The following is a 21,415-nucleotide window of genomic DNA, read 5'->3' as shown; positions in this document are numbered from 1 at the left end:
CTGTTACCTCTGGGGAACGGCTCCTGAAGCTTGCTCTTCAAACTCCATTTGAAGCTTTGCAGTTTACCGAGTCATCAAATGAGGCAGGAGCTGTGAGGCGAGTGAGGCTTATTAGAGAACATGCTGAGCCTCTCCGGGGAGGAGGCGTGGTCCCTGGAGATGAGGCGTGGATCTTCAAAGTGCCGGAGAGAACACTCTGAGCACGCTAATTTGGTCGTAGCACTTTTAGGGCTTCAGAGACAAAAAAAAATTTCTGCCTGGGTTTAAAAAGAGAGAGAGCATGCTACACACTGAAAGATGAAGACTAGGAAGGCTGGTAATCACATCATTGTATACGGATTATCCAGTGTTTAAATGTCCCGGGCAGTCGAAAAGGAGGTAGAGCTGTTGAGAAATGCTAGGAGCTAACTGGGTGCTAACCGTGTCATTCAAAAACATTAACTGTTGCAGTGTTGGCAAAGAGAGGAAGTGACGTAAGATTTGCGCATGCGTGGTACCGATCGGAGTCTATGAATCTGGACAGCCTTTGTTGCGTCGCTGTGACGAAGTCGGCCTACAAATGCGGCCTCAGGAGGATGCAGCCCATGAATTTGGACACCCGCTATAGCTTACATTTATTCTGTAAATAAACAGGAAGGTGACATAAGGTTTACAGAGTCAAAGTTCAAAGACGAATCAAATACTACATGATGTTTATGAACACTGTGCAGGAAGGAAGCAATCACCTGACTGATTCTTACATAGTACATCAGGAGGAGTAACAATCATGGGCTCAGTTTACAGAGTTTAAAACAAGGAAATTATTAATCATCAATCCAAAACAAACATTCAACCAGAGTGGGCAGCCTACCCGTCTGCTGAGGCTTAAAAACATGTACAGCACAGTGTCATCGGCATAGACATTAAAAGAAATTTCAGAAAAAGAAAAACAATACAACTGGACCCAGCACTGAACCCTGCAGGAACCCTCCACAGGTTAGAAAAGCAGTGTCAGAGAACCAACTCACAGAGAACATCCTTCCACATAAAACCAAAAACAGAGCAGAGTCACAGATACCAACTAAAATTTTCATTTTAAATGACTCAATAACAACAACAGCCGAGAGAGCATGACAAGGTCTCTCCCTTCTGTGCTGACCTCGTCATGCCTTTAACCACACCCCCTCAGGTGTAGAGGTAGGGCTGCAGAGCGTACAGCATCAGTGCATCTCAGTGCCATGACCCTCTGTTCAGACGGCATGTGTATGACTTTCTATTTAGACCCACCAGCATCAACAGACACTGGGAAGGCCGGGCTGGTTTCACAGCCAGAAGAAAAATGGGGGTGCGGTGGCTTTTAGCCTGTCAGCGGGAGCCTGTGAACTGAGCCAAAAGCTTTTAAACGAGAGATGGACCCCCTACCTTCAGCTGCGTCCAGCAGTGGTGATGCTCCGAGGTGGGATCACAGACTTTTTGGGAGGGCTTTGGTCTACTTTCTCCACAGGGAGTCAGAGGGTACCGGCGCCACTGGCAAACACTTCCCAGAGAGGAAAGCAAGCCCGTGGCGGCGGCGGGCTCTCTGATTGTCTGTCGCTCGGTGGACCGCACCTCATTAAAGATGTCCGGGGGGCTGTGCTGCGTTATCAACGAGCCAGAGCCAAAAAGCTCTCCGCCCATGAGCGCCACTCCAGAGACACACGCTCAGATTGATTTGGCCTCTGGGAGGGAAAACACAGGTTATGCTGCATTGTATACATTGCTCTGGTCTGGTATTTATCCCAGCTGTCTACTGTTTATATTTGATTCCTGCACAGTTGGTGTGGAGCACCCATAATTTCATTGTAAATGCACAATGACAATAAAGGGCTATTCTACTCTACTTTATTTTGCATCAGTGGGTACTTTAGCAACACTCTTACTGGATCTCATTCTTGAGAGAGAGAAAAAAAAGAGTTATATATATTCTGCACGCTAACTTCCTGCAGCAGCTGCACAGTTTGCCTGCTTTGAGTTGAAAACCTTATTTTGGGCTTTTTCCAGAGCCGAGGCCGTCCTTAGTGTGACACCTGGCCCGTGACTGAGCCTGGCTCCTCCTCTTCCTGATTTTCCCCGATGATAACTCTGCCCTGTTTATCCATATTCCATCTTCTGTCGTTTGAATCCTGGAAAGTCAGGCTATAAATGGTAAATGGACTGGTTCTTATATAGCGCTTTTCTACTCATCTGAGCACTCAAAGCGCTTTACACAACTTGTGCATTCACCCATTCACACAATCACATTTTTCTAAGGGCTTTATAGCTAATATTCACACACATTCATACTCCGATGGATGCATGGGAGAGCAATTTGGGGTTAGTATCTTGCCCAAGGATATTTGGCATGCAGACTAGGGGAAGCCAGGAATCGAACAACCAACCTTCCGACCAGTAGATGACCTGCTCTACCACCTGAGCTACAGCTCAGCCATCCTGCTGCTGTTACTTCACCTTTGCCTGTCTCCTTGAAATGACCTTTAGTATCACACGCTGGAAGATGCTCCACAGACGACGGGTTTTCCGACTTTAATGTGGGAAAGCTGGCTGCGTGCCTTGAATATGAAAAGGATTGCTTTAGTTCTGCTCATGGACAACGTCAGAGGAGCTTCTGTACTCCAAAGGAGATGGGTGTCACCAGTGTCACTGCTGTCAGCAAGAACAGGAGGCTACGGCTCACACACTCTCAAACCTGGACAGCAGAAGCTGGAGAATCGTTTCCTGGTCTGACGAGTTTAAAGCATGGATCCATCCTGTCTGTGTCCGTGTTCAGGCTGCTGCTGGTGTGACTCTTAGTACCAGCTGAGCATCATTTAAACTCCACAGCCTGCCCGAGTGCTGCCGCTTCTTCAGTGTCTTTAGCAGGATAACAAAGCTCCATGTCACAAAGCTCAGACTGGTTTCTATAACATGACCATGAGTTCACTGCACCTAGACGGCCTCCACAGTCACAGATCTCAGCTGTGTGATGATGTCACAATGACATCATAAAAACCTGGACCAAAATCCTCGAGGCTGAGCTCATACACCCTTCAGAGGAAGCTCACTTCAGCCCTGTTATATCTTTCTGATGAGCGCGTGTTGCAAAAGTAGATGATGATTAAAACTTGAAATATTTACACCTGTTACAATCACAAAGACACATTTGCAAACTCTCTTTGATGCTTTTTCACAGGAAGAGGCAGCGTACCTTAATTTTTTAGGACATGCCCGAAGCCCATCTGAGTAATTGCGACTCCAGCGAGGAATAAAAAGAGTTTTCACTTGATCAAGAAACATAAGTCTGCCTGAGGAGGGACTCCATCCAGGTCAGAGCTGAGCAAAAGTCTAAACATCTCCCTGCGATTCAATTACAAACTTTTGTCGGAGGGGGTGGATGTGTCCTCGGTAAACTGCTCTTTTAGATTGTACGGGAAATGGTTAGAATTTCCTCGGAAAATAAATGGATTATTTGAGCCTCTGGGAGTCACTGTGAGAGCAATCAAACTGGTCGGACAGGTGGAGAAAGGATGCACAACCCCACAGTTACTGGTTCAATTTACCATGGCTCATGGTCGTTTGAAATTACAAAGGTAGAAGGTAACAGAAGCCGTCACTGCAGCTCCTCCTCCCCGTGGGCGAGTGGGGACTCATTTAATCTCGGAGCTGCAGGGGCTGTAATCAATTTGGACTGACATGATTATTTATTTCTTTTTATTCAACCAGGAAAGCTTCTTTGAGCCACGACTGAGTTACAGACGGAGAAAGCACGATGTGATAAATGAAGGAAAAGTCGTCCGTCTCTCTGCCGCCATGCTACATCACTGCCGCTTTGCTTCAGCTGCAGGGAAACAATTACTTCCTGTTAATGAGAAGCTTTACAGTGTCTGCATCACAGAGAACTGCAGGAGTCACAGAGAGAGCCCTCTCTGTTTAGAAATCACTGAGATTCAGACAAGCACCGGCAGCAAGACAACGTGCTCTCGAGGTAAACAACACCTTCCCCGTGCTCTCCGTCCTCAGGTAGACCATCGCCACGTGAATGTCCGTGACCCTGTCGGACGTTTTAGGAGCACTTTGTCTCCCTCGTGGCTCAGACTCCACATGAAGGCAGCGCGACAGCGCTTCCTGCGTCTGACACTCAGGGCTCTCTGAAGTCATCACAAACACTTGTTTACTGCTTTAAATGCAATAATCTCACTGCAAACACTGACTGCCTAATTTATCCTGCCATGATGCTCTTAATTTTTTCCATTCTGCTCCTTTTTCTACTGACTTAATGCCAGCAATTGCACCCACACCCGTGGTTAAAGTATCGCTGTAACTACAGGAAACGCCAGAAGAAGAAAAGCCCAAATGAGCGTGATGCTGGAAGCTGCACACACATGCACACACTCTTTGTGTTTCTCTCTCGTCTTTCTCTCAAACAGCTGCTGACGACTTCAGTTATCGGCGTCTGTGACAGTGAACAGGTGAAGAAGAAACGTCCAGCGGTGTGTGCGGTGCTCTGTGCAGCTTTGATGAAGAGCTCGGCCCGATTAAAACAGACTTGTTGGAAACACACACCTGAGTGTTTGCTCTAAGCGCAGAGATGGCCTCGAGCAGCCGCTGGATTTCCTGCCAGAGCAGTTTAATAAGCATCAACCCGGCTGGTTACAGCGAGTGCACGGAGGCGTTCGCCTGCAGCTGCAAACACGACAGTAACCACTGCTCTGTGGTGTGCGGCCGTGAGGGAGGGGATGATGGATGTGGCTCGATGTATAAATGTGAGCTCTAAGAAGTTCCGTTCAGTTCAGTTCATTTTTATTTCAAACATATACATTCACCAACATTTTATAATATCATTCCATGCAGTTGTTTGAAAAGGAAAAGTGATGAATCTCAGACAACAGCAGCGGGCAGCAGCGAGAGGAGAGGGAAACGCTCTGATGCGGTCTCACATGATTCCCTCCTGTTCCAAAAGCAGCAGCAGGTTTAACACAGAAACTCTGATTTTAAACTTAACAATCCAGATGCAACAGTGCAGTTTATACACAGCGTCCTACAATCTGATCACAGACACTGAGGCACCTCCTGATTCACCCGTCTTTCAACAGTCGAGTTCTTCAGCTCCGTCCTTTTCTCCATTAACTCGTCACCTTCCCGAGGTGCTAGCCTCAGGGCGGGACTGAAACTTCAGCTTCAGACATGGAAAAGTCGTGAATTTTTTTTTTTTAGCTCGTGTCTCATCCCGCAGCGTACAGCTGAAAACAAGCATGACAAACAGGAAAGAAATTCACACACACACACACAGACAGACACACACACAATCACACACACACCTTGCTGTCCTGCCCGGCAAACACAACCTCCGTTAACCGTTATGAGTGAGAGGGCGCCTGACACAGGATGCAGAGAGCTGGGGAACCTGCCAAAGTTACCTGTAATCACACTGAAGTGGACTTCCTGTTCGCTTGGCTAATCAAAGTGGCCTTTCATGTTCCTTTTTTGTGCAGCACTGGGGTTCTCTCCAAGGCCCACCATGAGTGGCTTTGACACACAGCAGGGGGAAAATCATGGTGTCTAACTCATTTAGATTCATCACAACAAACAGCAAAAATGCCACATTTTGCTCGTATTTCCTGACTGTAGCTCAGGTGGTAGAGCAGGTCAGCTATTAACCGGAAGGTTGGTGGTTCGATCCCAGGCTCCAAGGCCCAAATATCCTTGGGCAAGATACTAACCCCATGTTGCTCTCCGATACACCCATTGGAGTGTGAATGTGCATAATGTTAGACAGTAAGCACTTCACAGTTTAGAAAAAGTGCTTGTGTGAATGAGTGTGATTGGGTGAATGAATTAGTTGTATAAAAGCGCTTTGAGTGCTCAGATAGAGTAAAATTATGTAATTACCAAGGTTATTATCGTTAACGAAATAACGAAAACTAGAAGTGAAAAAACATTTTCGTTAACGGAAATAAAAATAAAAACAAAAAAAGGAAAACTAACTAAAACTGGAATGAGTGTTCACAAAACGAACTAAAATTAACTGAATTTATAGCAAAAATGTGTTTAGTTTTCATTGATGTGTGCGTGTCATACAGTAGTCAAGGGTGAAAATGAAGTTTAGTTTACAGATTTTTTTCTTGCTGTGTCTCATTATGCCAGCAGGTGGCAGCACGTTAGTCGAGTCGTCTGTGTTGCTGCTCCGTCCACGCGCAGAATCATGTCAGGAAAAGTCGGAAGAAAGCGCCAGAGTCCAATTTGGGATTACTTTGAATATGACTGTGTTTTGGATAAAGCAAGTGTCTTGTAGTGGAAACAGACAAATTATGAGGGACATTTCTAAAGGGAAAAAAATCCCACAAACCTTAAAGTGCACTTGAAAAGCTCACACAAGAAGGCTAACCTAGCTTAGCTTGAGAAGGTAAGGGAGCACACTCAACCCTCATCCCCAGAAAACAGAAGCTAACCCCAGGCAAGGCAGCGTGATGCATCCCGAGACAACAGGACGGGGATATCTACACAACTGTGTGAGTCAATTACCTTCAAAAAGTTTATCAATTCACTTGAACCACAATTACGAACACCCGGTGCTGCGAGAGTTAATAGTCTCATTGGGGCCAAGATATACGTTTTATAGTTGCCTGGTATCAATGGTTGTTCATCTGCCTTTATTTATTTATTTAAAGAACCCATAGGTGGGAATGTGAGTTGTCTGTCTCTGCGTGTTAGCCCTGCGACAGACAGGCGACCTGTCCAGGGTGCAGTATGGTAGCTGGAATAGCAACATACCCAAGGATGAGCAGAATGACTGATATGATGAAACTGGGATTTTGTTACACTTAATTATTGCAAACACAACTAAAACTAAACTGAAACTAATCAAAACTAAACTGAAACTAAGGATTTTCAAAAAATAAAAACTAAACTAAACTAGCAAACAATTGGTAAAAACTAATTAAAACTGATATAAAATTGAAAATCTGAAGTCAAAACTAAATAAAAATAAAAACTAATGAAAATTGCAAAACTATTAAAGCCCTGGTAATTACCAGTCCATTTACCATTTACTATTCAAGCAAAGACCTTTAAAAAGGCTGAAAACATAAAACCAAGTGAAACAGATTCATCACCCCACTCTCTGTGAAACTGACAGACGTGAGAAGGAAGTTTTACAACATACCTCAGGTTCTCTCACAGTCAGTAATTTATGCTTTCATCCATCAACTACCGCAGAGATCCTGAGCTGTTCCCAGACCAGCAGAGAGTCTACCACAGGGCCTGCTCCCAGAAACCAGATGCTGAACCATCAAACATGGCTGTGCACCGCCTGCATGCCAGAGTCCCTCCCCTGCCTCAGATGCTGTAGTGAGCCACCCTAATGAGGAAATTAATTTCAGCCAATTCTAATCCCAGTCTTACTCTTCAGCCTCTACCCAGACCCCTAACCCCATCCCCACAGGTGTGGACTCGGTTGGATCAGGCCTCTGTTCACCTCAGCAGACAGATAAAGTGTCTGCATCATTGCAAACCCTCCCATCGCTCATGGATACAATAGGATCCCTCGACCTGCCTCACACACCCGGAACAGAAAAGATTTTTACTGACTAACCCAAGTACTTCATTTGTTTCACTGCAGCCTTCACACTCTGCAAAGCCATGCAATGGGCCCTTTAGCAGGCCTCTGGGCCACATGTATGACACCCCTGATACAGGGTACAATAGGAGATGGGGAGGGAAAACAACCATCGTGTGTGGGGTGCCCGAGACGCTGACTGGCTGACCGTCGACGTGCTTATCTGCAGGAAAAACACATCCACTGCATTTTAATCTAACTCCCTGGATAGAAGCATGAGAAGTGGAGGAGAGGAGGATGGAAGTGTAGGAGGATGGAATTGCAGGGCGAGCCTGACCTTCCCCACCCAGCAGGAGGTCTGTGCTAAAGACAGAAATCCTCAGGCTGACCTCTCTACTTGCAGCCTAGCTCTGCTTGCTGTGTCTCTTTTAGCACAGAGAGCCGATGGTTCGGTTAAAATGTGCGACGTGCAGAATCATTTCTCATGTGTGACCTTTAGGGTCGATTATCAGGTGAAACCTGTATTCCCCGATCTCACAGTGGGAGCTCGGTGATGCAGTGATGCAGCTCTATATGGTCAAAAGCATGTGGACGCCTGACCACATGCAGCTTTCATGATTTGGAAAAACAAATGCAAGGAATAGTTTGGGTTAGTGGATAAGTGCTGTGAGCAGGTACAGTTACACCCCACACTTCCAGAAATAAACGGAAAGACTCGACGCTTGTGCCGCTCGCTAAAACAAAGTGTTTCCCTTTAGCAGCAACCGGACGCAGTTCACCGTGACAAAACAGTTTTACCGTTCATGTCAGCCAACAGGAGGAGGAGAGGGCGGGTCACCTGATAGCTGGAGTTGAGCGTGACTCAGTCATGCAGTGTGAAGTGGATTTTTCACTGATGTTTAAATATTTATCGGTTTCTCATCTTTGCATAAACTGTATGTGTATTAATGCCACTTCCTGCATGCTGTGAATAAACCAGCGTGACCTCTCATTTATAGTCCGGCTTGTCTTTTTCCCTGCGGTGGTCTGAAATGCTTCGGCCCGGCAGCACCAATCTGGGTCCTGTCTCAGAGATCGGTGATGATGTGAGGGTGAACGGTCTCTGCAAAGAGACGCTGACTGGACTGCCCAAAGCGCTGACCTCAACCCCTTCCAGCACATTTGGGATAAGCTGGAACCCTCCTGGCCTCATCGTCCCGCATCAGGATCTGAGTAATGCTCTTGAGGCCGCGTGGGAACACATGCCTGCAGCCGGGTCCCCAAATCTGCTGCACAGCCTGGAGCCAGACGAGTTTAATGCCAGTGTGGCTCTCAGCCATGGACTGCACCTCATTTCCAATTTATCTGAATTTAATTGAGTTAGAAAAGTCTCTTTTTCACATGGAAGTAATAAAAAAGGACATTTCCATTTCATTTTAAATTCAGTTAATTAACCTCTGAAGACACTTTGACTGCTTTCCTCTCCACGTGACTACGTTACTTCTTCTAAAAATACACGCTGCTCCATGTCAGATCTTTGACTCAGTTTGTCAGAGTCACAGCGTGGCACAGGTGAGCCGAAACAGGCGCAGGAAGCAAAGGCCAGAGGAATCTGTAAAAGGTGAACGTGTGCACACATCATGTTTGTGAAAGGGTAAAAATACGACAGCCGGCAACACGCAGCACAAAGTCCCAGCGGCACGCCACCTCTGTGCCACAGAAACAACAAAGAGAAGAAGAAGAGAAAGCTCACGCGACGTCCACACGTCCTCTCTCGTTCCCATCAACAGCTCAACAGCACATGCTAGCTGCTCAGCTGCAGCCTGTGGCAAAGTGACTCAGACAAAGGAAGCACGCTCAGCGCCACGGCAAGTCTCGGCACACGCGGCCACGCGGTGAGGGTTAACGAGGAAGCTGGGAACGTTAATGAAGAGGGAACGTCTGCTTCTGTCAGCAGGGACATGAAATCCTGGCCATCTTCATCACAGCCACACACACACAGAGCTTTTAACACTGATGCTTCAAATTTAACCATTCATCTGGTCCAATCTGACATGATTGAGACCCAGGAACTGCTGACTGCTGTCAAACATAAGGCCCGGAGGCCAGAACTGGCACGGCAAAAGAGTCCAATCTGGCTCACAGCATGGCTTTGAAATACATGACAAAGGGCGTAAACTTTGGACTTTTATTTGCCTCCAAAATAAAAACGACACCAGAGTAACTGAGTACGTAAAAGTTTCTGTTTTTAAAAAGAACGGAGATGAGATGTAAACAAACAAAAAGTTTTACTTTTTAAATAAAGTTTTCTGCACACATATTTCTTACAGTTGTACAGTTCCTGCAGCCGCGGTTCTTCATCATGTAGAAAGTCGTGCTTTTTCTGAGACTCTGACAGAAGGGGCGGTTATAGCGCTCGCTCCTCGAGGCTACAGTCCAAATGAAGTGAGCCGGTCTGGCTCATTGAGGACTACAGTGGACTCTAATGGTTCATTGTGGGGAACAAGTTCCTGCTCAAGTAAGTAAGTAAAATTTATTTATATAGCGCTTTTCACAGATAAAAATCACAAAGTGCTTTACAACACAGGAAATGGGAATATAAAAACATTTAAGGTTAATAAACTAAGCTTCGGTGCAGTTGTTTAAAGAGCCCGCGACCTCTGAAGTGTTTCTACACTTCTGCACTATTTAGAATCTCGTATTATTAAAGAAAGTGTTTTGTTGCTTTGCAGACAACACTCACAGCTTCTTCTTCAGACATGTTAGAAACCTGTTTTAAGAATGAAAAGTGGAAGCTGAAGCTTACAGTGGTATGTGACGCAGCAGAGTGCCGATGCATATCTTCATCTCCAGCCCCAAAGCAGAGGCTCTTCTTCTCATGCTTGTGGCTTTTTGGCATTTCTAATGTGATCAAACAGCAACAAACGAGATGTGGCCTTCAGGTAATCAATGTGAGACACAGCAACATAACAGCATTGACTGTAAGGAACACGGCCAAGTCGTGTAGCATTCCCACCGCTGCCACTCAGAGGCTCTCTGATCCCCAGCAGCCGTCGCAGCTACGCTGAGTTCCTGCGCTTGCCCGCCATCTCTCTACTAAATTAGAATAGAGTGCTCACTTCAAAAGAAATCTGCCTGCGCTGAAATGAACTGACCTTTCGTGCAGGAGCGCAAGTCAGAGTGACGCTCAGCAGAGTGAGAGGGAGAGTTTGCTCAAGGCCGTCCACTTTTAACTCTAATCTGCCCGAGAGCTCACGCGGAAGCACGCAAGACTCGGCTGGCCAGCAGCTCTTAGAGCGCCAAACACATTTGGGACATCAGTCAAAATCACTTCCTGTGACATTTTCCATCTTTGACCGATCACACTGCAGACAGATGGCTGCAAATGTAAAAACAGCAAAGAGCGAGCGTTTCGAAGACTGAGACGCAAGTCTGAAGGTGACTCATCTCTGCTCTCCTCGAGTATCAAAATTTAAAGATTCAGATTCAGATTTTATTTGTCACATACAGGTTGCCCCGCAGTGAAATGAGACACCCCCCCCGACCTTACACACATAACACAGACATTACATGGGGGTTACAAGTCGGAGATTGGCAGTTGTGGAAAAAACACTGAAATGTACACACAATGGGAAGGTACAAGAGGAAAAAAAGAGACCCCTACTCATGCTGTGCTTCCATGGTAGGACAGCACGAGAACAGGAAACAAAAAAAACTCCTCTGCACAAAAAAAGCACATGAATGTTCACAGCACAACATTATGAAGACATAACAAGCCACAGGGTGGGAGTAGGGGGATGGAGTAATCCCAGGCAACACAGCAGACATCCTGCCACTGCGCCGACTCGCCAGCGCGGGCCCAGACCCGCCTCGTGTTCCCAGGAGGTAACAAGCATCGAAGGCGTTGGAAAGGGAAGGGGAGATGAGTGAGTGCTTATCAGTGTAAGTGTGTGTGTGTGCGTGTCCATAGTTCAGCTGAGACAGTGTCCTTCGCCCTATCAGGCTAAGTAAACAGTCCTCCAGCCAATCCAGGTGGCCTTGCATGGGATGGGGAGAATAGTCAAATCACAGTCGTTATCAGGGAGTGTTTGTCCGGCTTCAGCCTTGGGCCTGTGCAGCTGGCGCCGTGGTGGTGTCTGCATTTGATCCCGAATTTGTTGATTTATTGAGAATTTTCAAAGCTGATCTTTAACACTCTGATACTGGTCTCTCTATCTCCCGTTGGAGAGCCGCGAGCCTCCCCATGATGGTATCAAACTTCTGATCCGTGGTGTTATCATTCTTTTTATTCTGAGACCTCACAACTGCTGTGATCCGTTCTGTGATGTGATCCAACTTTCGCTCAAGGTTCTCATTTTGAGCAGGGCCCTCTCTGATGTATCCCACCATACGCTCAATGGTGTTGTTTTGAGCCTTCACATCAGCCATAAGCGTCTCCAAGGTGTTAACCATGCTGCGTTCGTTGTGAGAGGTCGCGACTCGTCCCGTCGCTTCAATTCCAGCGGGCAGCTTTGGGGGGGTTTGAACAGCCGGTTCCGCTCTCTTGTTTCTCCGATAAGTCAGGGCCATGCCAGCTCCGATCAGCAAGAACCCTGTTATCATGGTTCCGAATAGGTAAATATCTTCAGCGTCCTCGATCGACAGTCCCGCCAGGCACACGAGCCTCCATTTCTGCCACCCGTCCATCGTGTATCCGGCAGGGAAAGTCCCTCCGGGGCACTCGGGCTCTCCCGAGCCCAGACTTCTCGTTGAGAAGAGGGTGTCAATAGCATTCAGAGACCAGTTGATCAAATCCATAATTCTCTTTTAGGTTTTAGAGAACGACAGTGAGAGACTGTTCCAGGGAAAAAGTAATGCACATGAGACAGACAAGGACAGAGAGGCTAAGCAGGGAAGATAAGGGTAAGGAGGAGAGGAGAAAAGTGCGACCGCCTCCGCTGAGAGCCAAACGAGAAGCCGACTTTCTTTGTTTTCAAACAGTTTAAAACACTTTAGAAGAGCAATGCAGCACCTCTGTATAATCACACACTACACACATCAGTCACTAAAATACAGAATACAGCAGGAGACAGTCTCAGAGGCATCCTCAGAGCATCTACAGACAACAGCGTGCTGCCCCAGTCTCATCTCGTATTTACATTCAAAAGCTAAAGTAATCTCCTGCTCACACATGTGCACGCAGTAGCGGCACAGTCCCTGCTGCAGCCCCTCCTCCTTTATCACAGCTTCCAGCAGAGAATCCCACCAGACGCTCAAGTGTTTTGATTTCTCCTGTTGCTGAGCGTGTCCACACTCATAGGACAAACGAGCTGCAGACAGCCGGTGCGCGCGCACGCCTTTATTAGCTTATCGGGATGTGTGTGTAGAAACCGACAGAGCGAGGCAAATTCCATCTCCATAATTCAATCAGAGGCAATGAAGTAAATGAAGTAAATGAAGATCAACAGAGAGGCGTCATTCATGTGGAGAGCAGCGAGGATGACCTGAGAGCAGGAAACGGTATTCATCTTAAACAATCCGATAAAGCGCCCACGTTACAAAGACCCGAGGCTCCTCCCATGACCAGCGTTTCCATCAAATTAACATCTCCACATTTGACGCCTCTACAGACAGTGAAGCCTGCTGGATTTATGGGTTACCTGCTGCACTACAGCAGTGATGTTTGTGGATTCTCCATGTGCCGTTCTTCCAGATGTTTAAGCTTCTCTAACAGCGAGCAGGAAGCTCATCTCAGCTGTCACACATTTTCAGCCTTTTAATGATTCGCTCCCATCATTACAGGAGATGATCACACAACAGGTCAGAGGTCCATTTTTACCTCACCTTCAACCCTGATTCCTCCTGGGTACAGTTCTGCAGTACTTTTAGAGTCACCTTTAGAGTCTGTGTGGAGAGCACACCTGAGCCTCACACTTTTTTTTAACATAACAGACCCAAGAGGGCTCAGTCTTATTGTTGGATGCAGAAACTGTATTTATTGATTACTTTTATGGCCTAAAAAAAACAAAGACTTTAAATATGAAAATAATCAGTCTGTACTTCAGTGAAGATTCATCATCATCCAGTGTCCTGATCCTAATCTTGAGGCCGGCAGATGTTGAGCAGCTGATGGAGGAGACCAACAATAAACAGCTGGTAGTTGACGTTAACTACCAGTTAAGCAGCAGGGAGAGAAAGTCTGTTTCTGTGCGTCCAGTCTGTAAGGTCTGTGAAAGGATAAATACACCCCCACTTTCAAGAACTGCTCAGCCTTTAATGTAAATATAATGATCCCCCAATAGGTGGAAGTGTGCCCCCTGCTGACTTCAGCAGCGCTGCACACAATCAGGCACGAGCCTGCAACACAGTTAGAGAATGAGCGGTCATGGCCAGATGAGAATCGATTGCAATTGGAGGACTACTGTAGCTATAAATAGCCTGGCGGGGCTATTACGGGGAACTGTTGGCTACTGCTGGAAACCCAGAGGAGGGAAAGGATCAGGCGAGGGAACGCATGTGAGACACGTGGCTTTGTTGTCCCTTCACTCGCCACCTCAGAGGGAGGCCAGACAAGATGTGTTTATCAGCTAAAGCTGCACCCACAGTTGGTCAGAGCTAAGAATCATCCAATCATAATCCTAAAACAGGCACTCGGATGTCCTGGGCGGTACCGTAACCTTAGAGCAGCCATATTATTGGTCAGATAATGTCATTAAAAGCACAAACGCGTGTCCCAGATGTCCAGTCCAGGGACTCCAGTTAGCTGAGGTGAAGCCTAGCAGACAGCTAGCAGCTACAGCCACCTGTGGTGCCATCCGCCTGTCAGTCAAAGAGGCCCTGTACAGCTGTTATGAGGGTGAAATTATCTACAGCATAGGTGTCAAACTCTGGCCCACAGGCCAAATTTGGCCCGCAGCCTAATTACATTTGGCCCGCGAAGCCATACCAAGTTACTATTAGAGCTGGCCTACTGGTATTATACAGCTAATATATATATTGTTTAGTATTAAGCTTTGCTTGTTCCATATTCAGTTTTTCAGCAAAATGTGTTTGAGTCCATAAGAAAAGATTCATTCTTATATCTGGAGGGATAAATATATTTCAATAAACGTTAGCCCGCGACTTTGTTCCAGTTTTGAATTTTGGCCCACTGTGTATTTGAGTTTGACACCCCTGATCTACAGAGACCAAAACGGTCTGTACCAGCCTGTAAGCATGTTTCTTTTAACACGGGAGTCTATAGGGAGTGGCTCATTGCTGCCTCTGCTGGACACCAGAGGAACTGCAGCCAAACTTTTCCTTGTGGACATTTTTAGATTTTTATTTAGTCCAGGAGTTAAAACAACAACAACAAAACAAAATATCCAGAGCTCACAGTCTCAGTGAGCTCCTTGTGTGCAGGTTCATTCACACAACAAGTACAAATTAGTCTTTTTCATGTATGTCTGCTGTTTTTTAATCCTCTCTGATTCATTAGAAACACAAACAGGGATGTTCCAGGTACTGTGGACTCTGCATCTGTGGAAGTACCTGGAACTGATTAGCCACATAGGGGCTCGAGTCAATAGTTCCACAGGAACCAGAACCAAGTCCAGGTAATCAGCTGAAACGACTGTTACTGACGGGATTAAAGAGCAAAACTAAGCAGCAGCGACCTTCTAATGGGACGCTTCTGTTACTATGTCTAAGAGTAAATTACTCTGCTGCCCCTTTTAGCTCCGCTCTAGATAAAAGCACAAAGACAAGAGAGGAGCAGATTGTACACGTGCTGTTTGCCTCATTACGGCTTGTTAAAGAGCCTCATTTGTCAGCGGGGCCTTGGCTGTGGTGCAGACTCTGTTTTCTTTGCAGAAATAAGCCTAATAAAAAATACAATAAAGGAGGCGCCTCACAGAAGTACACTCAGGAGCAGCCACACCGCTCGCTCTGCTCTCCTGCGTCAGCACATACCACTAACATGGGCTGGAGCTGATGGCAACTCCAAAAGCAGATCTTTCATCTGCTGTTAAGGATACACGACAATTTCACATCAACCTAAAGCCGTGCTGCTCTGTGAAGCTCTGCAGTCTGAAGACTACAGAGAACAGAATCAAAGAGGTTGAACACAGAAACAAGCAAGCATTCCCACACCAGACCCAGGATACTCCTCCTGCCTGGATTGGCTCGCCCGGAGTCATCCTGGTCTGATACCGCCTGGGGGAAGAGCTCAGAGGAAGACCTCGCAACCCCACATGGGGTTTGGTGACAGTCACGACAGTTAAACGGTGAGAAAAGGAAAGTACCAAACTGCTTATAACAGATCAGGGTCTTTGGTCTGGGTTTGTTCTCTAAAGAACAAAGGCAGAAATTAGATTTCTTTAAATTGATTCCCCACACAAGCAGTAGCTGAGATGATGCTGACAGTGGAAATCAGCCCATGCTGTGACTCAATGTGCAGAATAAACATACAGTGGATATAGTGGTGGGTCGTGTGATTAGGTAGAGGAAGGGTCCATAGGGGGTCCATGACCCTCTTGGGGACACCTCAAATCTGGAAGTTTCCACCAATTGTCCAGATGCTTTTCTTTCCAAGCTCCTTGGATGACGATGACCTGGATGAGTGAGAACCTTCACGAACATACAGCAGACACTTTAACCCACATGTCTGAGAATTGATTGCATAAATAACAGTAAGAGGACGAGTTCCTTTGTAAATCCCGTGACAGCATAAAGTCGATCGTGCGTGCTGACACGCGTGCCATTTATATTCATACATATGAAAGCTCGGCTCTCGGCCTGAAACACGTTGCAGTTGAGCCTGACATCGTTTGCAGATTTAACAGCCCGCCGCCCGACACACCGCAGACCCGCTCGTACTTACACGTGAAGATGACCATGACAGCACGCAGCAGTAGGTCGATGGCGGTCTCCCACTGATCTGGCACGCAAGCCACCATGGATGGTATGAGGATTTCTGCTGGGACATAGAACTGCAGGGCGAAGGTGATGAAGATCCCGAAGCAGTACAGGAGCTTCACGACCTGGTACATCCTGGAAAACGGGGAGGAAGGAGTGGAAGGAGTCAAGGAATGTGTGGAAAAATTTGACCTATCCCGCTCATTTGCTTATTTTTACTCCTAGATTCTTCTAGAGTAGCTTTGCATGACTCATAATTCAAAATAATGCTGTTTTAAACAAGCCATTTCGTCTCCCCACTCTTTGAGTGAACTTTCTTCTGATTGGCTGCCACTCACCTACAGACAGTTTAAAGAGCAGGTAGGTGGAGCTGGAGAGGATTTCCACTCTCACCAAGGCAGAGAAATAAACACTCGAGGTTGAGTGTTTATTTCCTCAGTGTCCCGCTGGAGAGAGGGGGTAGCTTGTGTGCCCCTGAGCCAGATAAGAGCCATAAAACTGATTTAAAACCTGATGCAGCTGTCACTCTGATCTCAGCATGCTCTGCACTTTTGGAGACTCAGTCAATCCACCACCGCTCACTTTCTACATCACTGAGCTGCTGCATGACGCTTGTAGGGGCTACTGGCACGTCTCTGCCTTCAAGGTGAAATTCAGAGGTCAAGAGGACAGAGTCCTCCTGATGACCCCGATTGAGGCAACAAGCCAAAATGTGTCATTTCAACGCTGAGGGAAAATGAGTGGTGGCACATACTTTTGCACAGTGCTGATGTCTGCATGTTCCCACCTTCGATGTTACTGGATTCTCACTGGTCCCCTACTCTCAGATATAACCTGCTCCAGAGCTTGTGCAGCATGTGAGCACAGAGCCAGGAAACTGAAGGAGAAACCAGTAACAGCAGCTCTCACCTGGACTTACTAAAGTAATGTAAACACATTCAGATCCATGGCTTCCTGATTCATTCATCATGCAGTGTCCGCAGGTTTCCTGATGCAAATACAACAAGCTGTGGATGTGAAGCATCAGCTCTGAGTATTTATCTATGGGTCTAAAACACAGTAAAACAGGTTTTAATATTTTAATGACACACTGGGTCCCAATCCTGCCACCTTTCTTCTAAACAATGAAGATTTAAGTCTCTTTGCTCTTCGGCACATCGCATCTGCTGAGTCTGGACGTTCCACACTGTGCTTCAGTTTAGTTTAGGAGGTTTGGACTTATGTATTGAGACGCACCTGCACCACAAACACACACAATAGTTTGTGTTCCTGGAGGTTTGAGGCAGTGACACAACAGGAGAGGATTGTGCTTGGGTGGAGTCATCTGAGTGCACAGCTGACTCCACCCATCCTGTGGTGTCTTATGTAATTCTCTGAGCGCTGCAGGACATTAACCAGCACAAATGTTTTTAAACATGCCGACTCGACTCGATTTCTAATCCTGGGCGTTGTGGCGGTATCTCACCAGCAGTTAGGTAGGTTCAGCGTGATGCTGCCGCCGATGTGCTCTCCAAAGCACATGTATCCTATGGTTCCCAGGCTGATGTAGAGGAAGGTGACGATGCCCATGCCCAAATAGAGAACCTGGGTGAACCTCTGAGGCCTCTGCATCTTGTTCTCCAGGGGCAGAACCTGCAGAGAGAAACGCTGTTAGCGGGACATTTCAGTGACACGTGAAGGCTCAGCGGCGTCTACTCACGCTGTGACGCCCTGAAAGCTCGCCATTTTCTGCAGGAAGCTTTGCTTTTTTATAAACCAGATTAAACTGAATTAAATGGACATTTTGGAAAGTGTGGCTTATCAGCCAGGCTTCATCATTATAAAGACAAACTTCACTGCATGGACAGGAAAAAGGCCAACTCTGAAACACACGTGTCTGCAGATGTTAGCGAGAGTCATACGATGCTTTGAAAAAATGTCAAAATGAGGCAAATGTTCTTAAATAAACATCAATAAAGTGAAATAATAACATATCAATAATGTATCTGTAATGAGTGCTCGTGACATTAACACTGGGTTACACACCGTGTGTGCTTCAATGGTCACCGGTGAGCGGTGGTGGACTTTAAACGCTCTGAAATCGGACGACTGATTTTGACTCATGTTGTGCTTCATACTGTGAATACTTTCCAGTTCTGATCGTACACAGGGGTGGGTGCAAATCTGGCACTTTAAAAAAGATATATTTTTGGCCTTTTTCTGTCTTCGACAGATATAGAGAAGACTGACCGGAAAGCGGAGGGAAACATGTGGCAAAGGGCCGCGGGTTGGACTCGAACCCGAGCCGGCCGCTCTCAGTCATGCGGCACTTTTTAATTCAAATATGACAGTATTAGAAAATGACTGTGAAGGAGTCACAGCTTGAAGGTGAGCCTGGCCTATGTAGGTAACAGGAGACCTTTCATATGCTGACACGAGCCCTCAAAGTTTACCCAGAATGCACTTTATTACTCTGACAGGTGACTCACAGTGACACTCGCAGCTGCACAGATCCCAGATCTGTGACACGTGATATCTGCTGCACTGATGAAGACACGATTAAAAAAATGATTAAAAAGCACTGTCTCTGTGTGCTATATGGGCCTGTAAATCTGAAAATATTTATAGTGATGTCAAAGTTTGTATAACTGCATTAATTGCACAGTCAACAGTATCATCACATCTGAGCGTGACGTAGGTGAACACGGGGATTTTGACAGAGTAAAATCATTCACAGACTTTACATTCCACACTCTGTTATTAAAAATGAGAAGCACCTCAGAAAACACCCCTGACATTTATGACAACAGCGTGTTTACACCTAGTACAAACACAGGCTGGTCAGTGGGACGTGCTGGTGTAATCCCCCTCTTTCTGGACCTCTGCTGCTCTCGATGCACACAGGTGTTTCACATTGATACAGTCATAAAGTTTTCGGCAGCACATGCGTGAATGTGTTACCATCAGCCGCTCACTCACCACTCCGATGCCTTCGAAGGCAAAGATGGCCGTTCCGAAGAAGAGAGGGTAGTCTTTAGCTCTGCCAACTTTTGGGAGGTCAGTGGGGTTTGAGATGTTCTGTAGAGAAACAAAACAAAATAGATCCAAAGCCAGTTAGAGCTGTTCTTCAACTAATCGCATCCTCGCTACTCTTAACGTGATTAGCTGAGAAAAAGCTGCACAATGAAAATGAACTGCTGCAGACATAAAAATTACAGATGGAGTGAGGTGTTAAATGTTATCTGCACGACAGCCCTGTTCTTCACAACAATACAAATAAGAGAGCATCCGCTCACAGAGCTCCACGCAAGCAGCTCGGCCAGCTGTGTCAGACACATGCCATTATTTCTTTATCTTTTGACTCTTATTTTGAAAATCCAAACTCAGGTCTGGGACATCAATGATTCTTTCTCTACTGCGAGATGGAGGGTCACCTAAGCACTAAATGTACTACCTGTGCATGATTTATTATAAAGCATGCGTCTGTGTGCCGGTATCTGCAGAGGAGCACCGGGTTAACCTTCTGTCTGCAAACTTCGACTGGATGATGCATTTCATTAAAAAAGGTCAGCAGGATGAGCCCGAACCCTGAAAACTATCTGAAGTGATTAAAAAAGTACATTATTATTATCACCATCATCCTGGTGTTCAAATCAGAGCTCATGTCCCACCGAGCAGCAGAAGATTCAGATTGTTTTCAAAGCTGCTAGTGGCCTTTATGCTCTGCTTATCCCCAAATGTGCTGCTCAGATGATCCATCAGCCACAGTCATCTCACAGGCTGCATGCACAACCTTCTCCACCACGCGCTGCTGCAGGGAGCTCTTACTTATCCAGGTAACAAACAAGCTTCTGCTCAATGTAACGACTTAATGAGACCACAGAGAGTGAAAAACGAGGCTACAACCTTGACTGAAGGTCAATCGAATCAGAGAGAAACCTGCGGCTCACCGTGAGTGAGTAGTAGTAGATCAGGAACAAACTGGCCGTCATGGCCACATTGGCCCCCAGAGAGAACGGGGCCAGGCACTTCAGGTTGCGGATAAAGACCAGCAGGATGATGGCAGGCAGGAAGCAGAGCATGTAGAGGCGGGAGTCAAAGCTCGGGACCAGGACCTGAGTCTGGTTGGTGTAGTTCGTCTGGCAGCTGATGGTAGTGGCGTTGGCAGCTTCTACCACCTGGTGAAGGCAGGTCAGATAAAGAGAGGATGATGCTCATTATGCTGAAAAGGTCTTAAACACCAAAGGAGTGATTACAACCCAGGACTGGATAGAGATCGTCTGCAGGCTCAAACCAATCAGAGCTGGAGCTCGGGCAGTGTGTGCAGGTTTTCTGAGACATAAAATCATACGAAATTCTCTCTGTGAAAATAAATAACAGAGCAAATATCACATGTCTTTCAAAGTAAGAGCATGGAGCTTGTCCACCTGGAAATGGAATGTGTTGTCTTCTCCGAAAGGTTGAAAACTGTGGATATTTCAGGTCTGTGTTTGTGTTTGTGTCATGTTTGTGCTCAGCTCTTCAACACACGGCTCTGTATTTACTGAACCGAGTCAGTCTGAATCTCTGAGTAAAATCACGACCACCAGATGTTTCACTGCTGTTTCAGCAAAAATGAGCGGACACAAAATACATGCAGGCAGACGGCACCCCCTAGTGGCTAAAAACTGAACTACACAAACTGAGCCTGTTGATCACCATCATTTCCATCACCTCACACACTCCCTGCTGAAATAAGTGATAATCATCTGATTTTCCTCCATATCAGTGTGTTTCATGGTATTCTATTCTCTCAGTAAAGACAAAACCACAGGAGTATGAACCGAACATAATTAAATATTTACTCATGGAAAAACATCCATAAAATTATTATCACGTGTTTACTCTACAGTCAGTCTGTCTGCACTTTCTTTAAACTGAGGCAGGTGGATGAAGCTCAGCGTGCCTCCTCACGCTTGGCCCGATAGGACAGATTACTTCTGGAGAACATTTTCAGGTTTTCCATGAGTGCAAAACTTTGCAAAAATTTGTTGT

General features: G+C 46.3%; 1 protein-coding gene across 5 annotated transcripts in view; it reads right to left on the bottom strand.

Moving 5' to 3' along the window:
• Window positions 1-21,415, bottom strand: part of slc36a1 (solute carrier family 36 member 1) — a 35,054-nt gene that overhangs the window by 2,588 nt on the left and 11,051 nt on the right. For 4 of the 5 annotated variants that reach the window (XM_085182919.1, XM_085182912.1, XM_085182905.1 and 1 more), the window contains 4 exons: window positions 20,332-20,559; window positions 19,361-19,459; window positions 17,868-18,034; window positions 16,368-16,537 (listed from right to left, as the gene is read on the bottom strand). In XM_085182919.1, the coding sequence (XP_085039045.1) occupies window positions 16,368-16,537; window positions 17,868-18,034; window positions 19,361-19,459; window positions 20,332-20,559 (664 nt within the window). Of the gene's footprint in view, window positions 1-1,401; window positions 1,698-16,367; window positions 16,538-17,867; window positions 18,035-19,360; window positions 19,460-20,331; window positions 20,560-21,415 lie in introns of all 5 variants that reach the window. The other variant, XR_014877610.1, reaches the window with a different exon arrangement.

This window comes from Neolamprologus multifasciatus, chromosome 2 (genome assembly GCF_963576455.1).
Source record: "Neolamprologus multifasciatus chromosome 2, fNeoMul1.2, whole genome shotgun sequence".
Lineage (NCBI taxonomy): Eukaryota > Metazoa > Chordata > Actinopteri > Cichliformes > Cichlidae > Neolamprologus > Neolamprologus multifasciatus.
The sequence above is the reverse complement of the archived record's forward strand: the minus strand, read 5'-3'. Positions and strand labels throughout refer to the sequence as shown.